Source organism: Corvus cornix, chromosome 2 (genome assembly GCF_000738735.6).
Source record: "Corvus cornix cornix isolate S_Up_H32 chromosome 2, ASM73873v5, whole genome shotgun sequence".
Classification (NCBI taxonomy): Eukaryota; Metazoa; Chordata; class Aves; order Passeriformes; family Corvidae; genus Corvus; species Corvus cornix.
The window spans coordinates 24,872,900-24,885,071 of record NC_046333.1 but is presented as its reverse complement, the minus strand read 5'-3'; the positions used below and the strand labels follow the sequence as shown (position 1 = coordinate 24,885,071).

General features: G+C 36.8%; 1 protein-coding gene across 3 annotated transcripts in view; it reads left to right on the top strand.

Moving 5' to 3' along the window:
* Window positions 1-12,172, top strand: part of VPS41 (VPS41 subunit of HOPS complex) — a 113,560-nt gene that overhangs the window by 19,288 nt on the left and 82,100 nt on the right. For all 3 annotated transcript variants that reach the window (XM_019285710.3, XM_010398619.3, XM_019285711.2), the window contains exons 3-4: window positions 1,839-1,946; window positions 5,000-5,077. In XM_019285710.3, coding sequence (XP_019141255.1) covers window positions 1,839-1,946; window positions 5,000-5,077 — 186 coding nt within the window. The remainder of the gene's footprint in view (window positions 1-1,838; window positions 1,947-4,999; window positions 5,078-12,172) is intronic.

The window sequence follows — 12,172 nt, the reverse complement described above, 5'->3', positions numbered from 1 at the left end:
CATCACATGTATGCTTTTTACTTTGACTTTACCTCCTCCCTCCACCTCATAGCCATTTATTAAGGATCTGTAGGCATGAGGAATTTGACTGATTTATATACCAACCTGTAATTTGACATTGTCATTCTGTCTAGTAACAACTTTGTTCAGTGTTAGATTTACTGAATAAAATTGTTTCTTGGTGGACATTTTGACACCTCACTTCATACTCCTACGTCATGCGCTGCTGACATCCCTGTATTAATCTAATTTGTATTCTGTCATAAAACTCTCACATAACATTTTAAAACAGACTCTCTTTGCAGCATGTTTCTATAAACATGGGGCTAAATATTGGGTGTTTCCATAGGTATGTATGGCTTTTTTGTGTTTTTTATGAGGTTATATACATGTTACCATATATGATGGTAGCACACATAGTAAATGGCTGTACTATTTAACTTGGGAAAGACTGGCTTTAGTATTCCAAAGGCAATTTAAACAAAATATGTTTTATTAACCGGTTAACATGTCTCTTCCAAATTTATTTTTTGCATCGTTGACTACAAGAAAGTGTTGCACAAATACAGTTCTGCCATAGGCTGACACTGCATTTTTAGAAATTGGAAGGCAGTGGTTGGTGGGAAGTCAAGGCACTCCTTTAAGTAGAGCACTGCACTGGTATATTCTGGTTGCTTCGGAATGAAAGATGTGTTTTATGTGGGAAACATACACAGTGTTGATATATTCATTACAGTCAATAGCGATTGTAGGAGAATATTATTGCAGGTATACTGTTTCCCAGTGAAGACCAAGGGAGATATAAGGGTTTGTGTATGTCTGTGCATATATAAGATTAACTGAGTCTTACTGAAGCCTGTGGAATCTTTCTGGCATTGTACTTCCATAGACCATCTGTTACAGATAGATGCCTGTGACCAAAGAGCTATTTTGCAACTTGGATTTTCTTTTCCTAAGAGATAAACATGTTGGGTCTTCTTTGATCAATAAATTTGCTGCTTGGGGTTTTTTTTAGCTTGGTTTCCTTTTTCTTCACTCTTTGCCCCATGATCTTTCCTTGCATTTAAGTAGTGATTGGGTGATAATACCTAACATACTTGAAAAGAAAGAGAGGAAAGCTTCAGTATTTACCAGAAAAAATCCTAACATGCGAATGGTAAAGGTGATTCATAGGAATATACAGTGTCCAGATCCTTCTCCCAGAAAACATATTTATACTATTTTTTTTTTTTAACCATAAGCCCATTGGTGGGTTTTAGACAATTAACTTATTCCTAGTGGATTCTTCTTATTTCTGTTCACAGCATTTTGCCTCTATCCTTCCTACAGAGGTGCAGCATCTTGTAAAGGTCATGAAGTTTCTTGCAACATGCATGCTTCAGCTTTCAGTTCATTGTGGCTACAGTGGCACACTTTATTTTATCATCATTCATTATCATATCCATCCTTTTTGTATTTTACTTCTAAATTGCAAGTAACTAACTTTATGTAACAAAGTACACATGGACATTTTTTCCTGCTTTTTAGATATCAAATAAGTGCCTCTTACAGCTGAATTGACATGCTGCTGTACAGTCTTTGCACCCAGAACTTTGGAGTAAAAAGAAAAACCAGTAACAAAAAAGCACAGCCCAAACCCCTTCAGATGATTAAACTGTGAAAGTTTGGCTTTTGATTGTAATGGCCGTTGTGAAGAGATCGCAGTGATCCATCTTCGCCTGTTGCTGTGTGATAGTTTTGGGATATCTTTTAACTTGTTTTTATCTTAAATAAACTTCTAAATATTTTTGTTGTTTTTCCTCTCTTGCTCCCTTTTTCTTACACTCCTGAAAATTTAGGAAGATGAGAGTGAAGAAGAGCCTAAGCTCAAGTATGAACGGCTTTCTAATGGAATGACAGAAATTCTCCAGAAGGATGCAGCCAGCTGCATGACAGTGCATGAAAAGGTATTATGTGACTTTGTGGCTGAGATAGCACTTCTGCTTGGTTTTATATATTTATCTGTGCTTATAATGCATCAGCGTATTTCTGTGTAGAAGTGATGCCAAATCTAGAGTTGTAGTGCAAGACAACAGTAACATAAACAAAATTCACCATTAACCTGTATTGAACAATCCACATTTTCTCAGTGATAAAATGAGTAGTTCACATGGTTCAATTAACAGCAGATCTCTCAGAATCAATTCCCTTCTTGTTTGTATCAAACATTTTTTCAGTGAGAAACACATTTTCTCAATGAGGAAATGAGGTGAGAATTCAAGATGCAGTGATTTGTTAGATAAGATGTACTAGAAAGCTACTAGAAAAATGTTCACTCCATTTTAATTATGAACAATATTATGAACTGCAATCAGAATACAGTCCTAACTTTTCTTTATTCAGAAAGAAAGATGGTATATACTGTGCTTATGTGCGCAGCCTGTATCAGTGAAGACCAACTTTATCATGCCAGGAGCTTAGCATATATTCCGCTGTGTTATATATATGTTATATATATGTTAATACAGTGTAGAAGAAAGAAATTACAGGGTTTTTTTGTTTGCTTAGGTTTTTCTTTTGGGTGGTGGTGTACTAAGACTTCCCTGTTCCCTTTCCCTGATTCAGTATGCTAAAAACAAGGAGAGGAAATGCACATGCTAAGGTTTTTGAAGTACCAGAAAATGATAGGGATAGAGTAATAGATATTGCAAACTAAAGAAATTTTAAGAAAAATTATTGTTTTTTTCTTAAAAGGAATAAACTTCATATGTTTCTTTAGTGATTTAAAGAATTGCTTTTGTATTTTATGAGTTTTCTTCTCTTTTATAAGTATTGAAAATCATTTTAAAATACTGAGTCATGCTGAAGAGCACCTGAAAGTATGAGTTAATGATTTGTCAACTATTAGTATGTAAAACATAGTAGCTATTTTCTGAATGTATAATTTTTAGCCAGTAATATCTCCTTAACAGTTACTGTTGAGGGATCTATCTTTATTATTTGTCTATATTTTTAGATTGACTTGTGCTGTGTTTCTTTTCCTCAGAGAACTGTTGCTATGGCTCAAGAGGCTTTTAAGATGAAGCTTGTATTTTAACTGTGTGAATGAAAACAATAAGTCTTTTTAAAATGTTTTTGACAACTTAGAATTACACAGATATTTGGAAAATTGGCAAGCATTTCCTCCTTGTCTATGGCCTGTTTCTGTTACCTTTTAGTCCTGAGTCTCAGGTAAATTTTGAAAGCCAAGAATTTAACACGATTTTTCTATAAGGATGTGCACAGATACAGCTTTTACTATAGTGTCACAAAGCGTGACAATACAGGAAAATTGTTGAAGTATCCCAGCACTTTCAGTTTTCCAGCAAACTAGATACACTATTTATGAGAAAGATCAATATTGTTAGAAGCCAGGTACTGCAGTCTTTTAGGAATAGGTCTCCTACAACAGAGAGCTTAAAAATGAAGCTGGGTTATAGGTTTAGCAAGGGTGTTTCTGTTTCATTCTAGTTGGGCTTTGGGGATTTTTCCCCCTAAATGAACAGGAAAAGCCCTGCTAAATGCTATCTTTAGAAAAATTATACAGTAATATGTAAAATATGACTCTGACTAAAGCAGTTTAACTTTGCTGGGAATCCTGAGATCTGGCTTCTGCGTTCAGACTAATTCCCCCCCAGAATTTTTTTTTTTTTCTTTTTTGCTGCTAAAGCATCATATTTTCACCAGGCTTGCTGTCTGCACTGGATGACTAATCGTCATGGCACCTGGTGCATTCAAGCAGGCCTGTGCAGTGGAATAGTCATACCTAGTTATGTCTGCACACCTGATGTTTTATTAACCAGTATTGATTTTTTTACCCAGGGGACTTTTTTCTTCCTGAAAAAAGGCAACCTTGCAGGAGTGAAAGGCATTGCAGGGAATGAATTTCTAATGAGCCCCTTCTTTCCCTTTCTTGACTCCTTTTAATGTAGCTTCATATTTTAAGTGCCTGAACTGAAATTTCATTTTAAGCAATTCCATTTTGATAAATCCTTTTAAACCTTGACTTTCTGTAAGGTTATTTTTTAAAGATTGTGCTGCCTGACTGACACGCTTAGCAGTGCCTGTAAATTTGAGCATTTCATTATAGGTTGCAATGAAGCATGCTCACATGCAGTGAAATACAGAGAATTGAGTAGCCTAGACTATTTCAGTAATGCTGAAAGTGGGGGGATGGGGGAGGGGGCAAATAAAAGAAATCTCTGTCATAAATCAAGTAGTACTGAAATTCTGCCTTTTCTGTTTAGGTGTAGTTCACATGGTTTGATTAGCAGCAGATCTCTCAGAATCAATTTCCTTCTTGTTTGTATCAAAATAAGTCTGTGATAGTATGGATTTATGTGGAGATTTCTTTATTTTGCTACTATATTTTAGAAAGAAACTCCTGAGATTTCCAAGTAAGTGTATTTGTCTTGGGAGTATTCTATTTAGGAATGTTACTACGTGAAGGAAAGCAAACCCAGGTGTGTGCTTAAATGCACTGTCTGAGACCTTCCTTAATTCAGCTGTATTTTACCAGTGGCTTACAGCTGGCCTTTTGCTGTGTTTGAACACTTTGTTTTTATTTTAATAATGAAGGAGAATTAAAAATAAAACTCAGAGGAAACATTAGGATTGAAACAAAGCTGCAGAAAGGATCTAGGAACTACTTCAGATCTCCGTTGGTTCTTGCTCTCACGCTGCATTTTTAATTTGCTGCCACAGTCCATCAGCTGGTGTGTACAGACTGCAGACGCACCATTAGTTGTCAGTGGATGAGGGTCCTCATGACTCATTCTGACAGCTAACTCACACTATCACAGTAATATGGGCTTGAAGCCCTGTTTTATGCTTTGGGTACAGTTAAAATAGCCTTTCTCTATAGAAAATGGTGGGCTTTTTTCTTTTCCCCAGTGTTACTAATCCTTGAGTTCATTTAGCATTGCTGTACTATTTCTTGTGGTGTCTTTGTGTTTATGTAATCAATCTCTTTCTTTCACAGTTTTTGGCACTGGGAACACATTATGGCAAAGTTTATTTACTTGATGTCCAGGGGAACATCACACAGAAGTTTGATGTTGTAAGTATGACATTATTCAGAACCCATTTACAGTGATGTAAAAATGCTGCGATGTACCAGTAAGTCAGTTAACACTGCAATTACACTAATGCATTCCATAACATAAAAAGCAGTGTATGGTCCTTACAAAAAGAAGTTATGCTGGATGGTTTTGTGGTGAGCACTTCTCAATTTATATATAATAAACGTTTTCATGAAGCAGAAGAGGAAATACATATTTATGATTTCAAGTGGCTATTAAAAATGGAACCCAGAAGCTCGTTACTTCCATAAGGCATGAGCCTGTTCATTAGGTGACTGTTGTCAGTTATTAGTTTGTGCACTATCATCGTATCTAGTTGCCACAAGTAATTGAAAATTGATTGATTACCTTGCTGGCTCAGTTTATCAATTACAAATATATAATGCTAATATTTTATGTAAATGTTTTGAGTTTGAATTATTAAGGGATTGTATTGATTGAAGGAAAAGAAGAAGCCTTTTTCCTTATTGCGCTTCATGGTATCAGAGGAATAAAATGCTAAATTTAAAGCTCTGTTCTAGAGTATTAAATGTTCCTTTTTATTGTGGATATGAGTTCATTCGTTTCAAATTTCCTGTCTTTCTTGGGGAGTGGCAGGAAGAGAATTAGCAATTTTTTTTCTCCTCAGGTTGTCAAAAATTCTTGTAGCCAAGCATTGGTTTTTCATAGCAGTGTAAGCACTAGCTGTAGAAACCATCACAAGATGTGGACATGTTTGCAAAGAGAATATATGTTCTAAAGCTGACACAGCTGCATGGAAGGGATGGAAAGCTTTGTTTATATTTTTTAAAAACGTAGTTACGCATTGTGCGAGGGAGTAGGGGAGTATAAACTTCTAGGCACAGCTTTTGAAGAAATTTTTAGATTTAATTTCAGTCAGACTGGCAATGACTTTACTAAGGATTGATTAAAGTCAAGCTAATTATGTACTTCTATTTCTTTTAATTTTGTACGTGCATCAGCCCTGCAGATGAGAATGCTGACTGCATTTCAAAAGAGGAAAAGCTTTTGGTATCTCCCTTGCAGTTCTGATTACTTTACATGCATGCTGCTCTGTTTGGGGCAGGTCAGATTAAAGTGTACCTGAATTATTCTCTTCCATTGCTGCAGTAGAAAAGAGAGTCAGAGACTCACTCCAGTGAAGTGGAGATTTTGTATTGAGTCTGGCATTAACTGTCGTAAACTTGTATTTGTTCCATTCAGTGTAAGGGGCTTGGAAAATTTTATTTGTAGAACAATCTTCTTCTGTCCACCACCAATGCCTTGTTCTCTCACACTGGTTCCAAGAGATGAAATCCTCCTCTGTAAAGACTTAGGGGACTGCCTAGGTGTAGAGCAAAGAACAATAGGACCTGCTATATGCTAAACTCTATAAAACAAAATCCCTGAATTCTCTTTATACCCACCCTCCCAAATCTGCTGTTATTTCCTTTGCTTTTCTTTACTAAAAAGTCCTACCAGTGCCTGCTGGGAGGTAGTTTCTTATGATGAATTTAGTGTTGGACTATATAATTATTTTCTGCTCAAAGATGTTTACTTTTCCAAACTTAGCATGCTTTGTGCTGTGTCTCCTTATAAAGATGGCAATGATTTTTTTCAAAACTATTGTTTGAGTACAACCTGCTTTTTGAGCTGGAGAATAGGAAAAAGAAATGTTTCTTGGATTCTATTCTTAATGTTTATGTCTCTTTTTGTAATGTACATGTCTCCAGTGCAACAGATTATATCATGGATTAGGTAGAAATGGTGCTTCTTTTTTCTTTTTTTTCCTCTTTTTTTCTAGTTTGAAGAAGAATGATTTTTGTCTAGCACCACTTGTCTTTAAAAGAAAAGTTTTTCAAGGAATGACTAACTGTTGTAGAACAGAACAGGCTGCCTATGTGAGAAGAAAGCAGCTCCATGATGTATATGGCTGCTTAAACTGATAAGTTTTCTAAATTAATATTGTCAGCTGCTGAACCCATAGACAGTTTATTCTGAAATGGGGGCTGTATGTCAAAATATTTTCCTTCTAACCTGAACTTCTCAAGATGTTGGATTTCAGACTAGAGGCATCACTATCCAAACATGCGGTGAGATCTTCCTTCAGTTCTCTCCTACCAGTGCCTCTTTATTGTCTTTCCTGGGAAATTTGCATTAAAGTATTGTCATGTTGTAAATCCCAAATAAAACCTAGCCCTTTCTTGACAAGAAAGGCAATTACTTCCTGAAGTCATACAGGGACAAAGCATTTCGTTTAAATGTGCTGGCACAGACTGTTTTCACGAGTGGTATTTTTTCTGGTTCTTTTTCTCTAATCCAAAAAGAACAAATTCCTTCTCAGAACCTTCTTCATTGGAGGAATGGCATATACAGTTCTATCTTGAAGTTGTTAATAGGGGAAGTATCTGTTGTTACTGAATATTGGAAGTTAGCTTTGTATAGAATTTTTTCTGAGTAAAATAGCAGTATTACCACTGAAATATTTTAATTGTTTGCAGTAAACAGTGTGCCTGGGGAGTGTCTTTTATGTATTTTTTTTTTAAAGGATCTTTTCAGCAGATGTTTTGTGTCTTGTGACATTGCAGAAATTAATGGTAAGAATAGCAATATGATACCCTTTGTACAAATGAAATCAGTTACGTAATTCAAGGAACTGTTTTTCATTTGAGTCTTTATCTCTACTTTTCAGGGGATTGTTTTGGTTTTGGGTATTTTTTAAAGAAAAGTTGGGAAATGAAAAAATTAATTAGTCTTCTATACATCTGTTAAATGTGTAATTATCAAAACCAAACCATACATGGGGAACTTTAAAAGCTAATAGATCTGAAATATTGTTAGTCTGTAAAATAAACCAGAATGAAGCAAGAGCGGGTTTTTTTAACCATTTTTAAAATTCATTTTTATGGTAAGTTCATATTAAATACACTTCAAAAATTCCATTACTGCACTCATAGTCCTCTTGATTTCTGTCTTTCTTTCCTAATTTCAGGAAGCCATGTTCAAAAATATAAATGGGCTTGGAAATTGAAGAAATAAGAGTTTTACTTTTATAATAAATTCTTTATTTTCTATATTGACTCACGTCTGCATTTGAGCCAAATTGTATAAAAAAGATATTGGAGGATTTGCAGCAAAATGAGGAAGAAAATTCACCCAAATTTCAGTATGTGAAAATTCACCAGCATTATTTCCAGAATGGCCAAGTTTTGAATGACAGCATTCCTGTTGAAGACTGAATGCATTTATCATTTTAATTTGAGCTAAAAACAGCTGTAAGAAACACTAAAATATAAAGCTTGGCATCCCTAGAAGTTCTGCTGTTGTAACACACTTTTTTGTTTATTGTTTAAAAAACCTTTTAGGACTGCACTTCATAATGTCCGTAGCAGCAAATCAATGTGGTTATCCTGGATTACAAATACTGTAGTGTCTGCTCTACTTTGACCCATAAATATTCACAGACGCTTCTGTGAAACTCCTGTAAAAAACTAAATTATTTTCAGAATAAAGTCTTGCTCTCATCCAGCTCTTCAAGTATCTGATGCTGAATCCTATGCCAAGTGGACGACTAGTCTTTTTCAGGTTTGCAGCTCCTCTTGTCAGCAGCAGTGGAGATGTGTGCTTTGAAACTGTTGCATACTTTGAAACTGTTGTGAGAGATTTTCTGGTTTGGGGAGAACTGGGACAGGAGGTGGGAAGCTTTGGCCTTTTGTGTTGCTTGGTATCTCAGCAGTCATGCTTGTGCTCTTGTGATCCCTCTCTCCTCTTTGCCTAGCATTTCTGTAGCTCTTGCTAGTGTGGCTTGTCTTTGACAATGTCAGCTGCCTAAGATTAACTGGTATGCATCCTCAATAACATATGTTTGACAAACTGGTGTTCCCTTGTATTAGGGTTCAGTGCATTGAGTGAGATGAAATGTGTCAAATGCACTGAAAATTATTACTAAAATGCAACAAGAAGAGGGAAGAAAAGCCTGCTAATTCCACTGACAAAGGATGATGCAGGACTGATTCACAGCACGTTAATTCCAAATGTCTCTCCATCTTTCTTTCCTTCTTAGACTGTCTACAATTTATTAATATAATTATTGCCTGAACTGACATCCTGTGGATTAAGGATTTGTAGATACGAAGAAAGCTGTACAAACATGTTTAGTTACATAACAAATCAAAAAGCTTTCAAAGGGCAAGAAAACCTGTCCCCATTCTGGTCTCCTAGTAAACATCAAACTTAAAGGAAAAGTGGTAAGAAGTCTTGGATGGTGCCAGTCTGTTAGAAGGGGAAAGACTGCCTATTTTGTAAGTAATGGGGATTTAAAAGTTTAATGCTTTGAAGGTGTTTCAGAGGTGATACATGAGTCTAGAAAATGATGTAAATAGTGTTTTAAGGCTTGTCTTTGTACAAAGAAATTGAAGTCCTTTTAGCATGCAACATTTGTGAGCTATTCGAGACTGCTAGACTTTCAGAAAGAAACCTCCTCACAGCATCTCTTTTTACAATGTATTTCTTTCCTTGCGTCGTGGGATTTTTTTGTGATTGTCTCACATTGTGTAGCACTAACTAATTGTGGGTTTTTTAGTTGGAATGATAGTAATCCAAAATCACTAGGTCATCTCTGCTACCTTGAAAACTTGAAAGGGAGTTCCTTCTGTGGTGGTATTATTGCCCTTGGGTATACTGAAGTTACAGCACTTGCCAAACTCCGGAGCTTGAAGGTCAGTCTGTGGCCTGTTAGTTTTGCTGATAACTCAGCAGGTTGCAAAGAAAATGTCAGAGATTTCAGTTGACTTGACATCTCTTGGCAAGAGTTTAATTGTCAAATAGACAAAACCATTTCTAACAAAGAAACACCTGTTCTTAAGCACTGAGTGCTGTTGCTAGTGATAATGCAAAACTTACTAACTGCTGTGGGAGATTATGCAACACCTTTCAATGGGGAAGGTAACTTTCAGCTTTTCATGATGAAGTTGCTTTGGGTGGAACTTTGCATGAGAATTTGAGACTAAGATGATATAAATGTCACTTACTTTGACAGGCTATTTAAAATTCCCTGTTTATTACTTTTAACTACGTCATTTTAGGTTGTCAGTATCAGACTATGTAAGAAAACTTAGGAAGTGAAGTGAAGCAACAGAATTTAAATATGTGGTAGCTCTGTGTTAGTATTTGCACGGTGTCACTGTGCCTGTTAAATTTGAAGCTGAAATCTTGTGTTTTTTACAAAACCAAGCATGCTACTTTAAGTGATAGTTCCAAAAACTAAAATAAAAATGAAGGTTTTGATAGAAGCAAGTGTCTATGCAAGGGACAGGTTTCCTTCTCCACCCTGGGACCTCCCACCCAAATGGGTGTTGCATTTTTATGTCTTAAATGCTTTATGCTAGCCCCTAGCTCTTTCAAATGAAAAAAAATGGATAAAAGTGTCATTTTTGGGGATTTTTGTTTTAAGACTTCAGTGTCTACGTCCAATTTAATATCATTTCTGCTTCTGTCTTTCCATTTTAATTGCAGATGATTTGGAAATCCAAAGGATTTTACAGTAGTTGTGGGAATAACTCAGATGGCCTTTTGAGTCTGGCTTTTTGATATAAAGGCTTGGAAAGTATGTTTTATATGTTTATTGTGGTACTGTGCTTATTAGGTTGCTTGTGACCTGGAGTGTTTCCAGTGGGAACTATGGAACTGTTGAAGATTAGGAACCATCTTTGGCAGGAATCATGGTGTACCTGTGGTGGCTTGCCTAGACTGGCAGAAATTGTGGTGCCATGACCATTATTCCATAGATATAGAAACATTTCTTGTCTGACAAAACTGAAACAAGAAAAACCCAAACTTTTGTACATATTTTGCACATCATCTTTGTACCATTGTATCTGACTTTCCTTTGAAAGGAGTATTGTTTAAATTTTTAGTTAACCAAAAAGATCAAAGGGATATGGAAGGCATTTGTTATTACTAGAAGTGTTGCTTGGATGAAATGTGGGAGTTCTAAACAATTTTAGAATCACTTATGTTTAATTTTTATAGATCAAAACTGAGGCAAGCGTGACCATTTCATTCAATTATTCTTTCAAGCTTGTAGTTTCAGTAACTGTTGCTTGGTGCAGAATAATGTTAGAAGTGCAGCTGGAAGTATGAGTTCAGCTACAGAAGGTCTTGTATGGTCCAGTCATTTATTTCTTGATTGTTGTTAGCTCATACAAGTCTAATGTGTGCTTGTACTGCAGCAAACAGTACCATGTATGCTGTAGATCTAATTTGTTTCAATTAAAGTATGAAGCTTAAGTACTTTATCAGCTGTTTCTGGGATAGCAATTGTTTCTGCCATCTCTTTTGAACTATTGACTAGCAACTATGTTGCCCATGTACCTTTTTTTAGAAGGATTACAGCCCCATCTTTAGACCAACTGGTCCTTCTACAACTTTATTACCCTTCAAATGCATATTGTTTTCCTCCTTTTTTTTTTTAACATAGAAGCTGTCCTGGGGTGATGTTATAAGGTTTTTGGGGTTTTTTATTCCTTAACCATCTGCTTAAAGATGCCGTGCCTTTAAGATGGACCCGGGGGGTGGGGCCGTGGGACGCGGGGCGCGGGTCGGTTCAATGGCTCGGCCCAACGGCTCGGGGGCTGTGGGGCTTGGCAGGGCTCGGGAGGGAGTGCGCCGGGAGCGCTGTGCTGCTTTTTGGGTTTCTTTTTTTGTTGCCGCTAGCTGGAAAAAGGTTGTGTTGGGTAATTTTTCCCTTCCCTCCCCCTTGCCTCACTGCCTTCCTTCCCTTATCTCTAGTCTGGGGAGCCTGCGGGGTGGCCCCAGCTGGCCCGGGCCCTGAGGAACACCAAACCATTTTGCCTCCTGTGGGGAGGAGGACCGGCACCCGAGAGTCAACAGGGGTTTTTTTTTCATCTGCCCTACTCTGGGCTGCTGCGTGGACCTCTCCTTCCCCTTCCCTTCCCAGAGATTGGGGGAGCCCAGTTGCCAGCCCGTGTGTTTGTTCCTTCTCCAGGCATTTGTTGTATTTTGAGGTTTTTTTCCTGTTCTACTCTGTTTTGTTCTGTGTTAATAAACAGTTCATTTTTCCACGTTCACCTGCT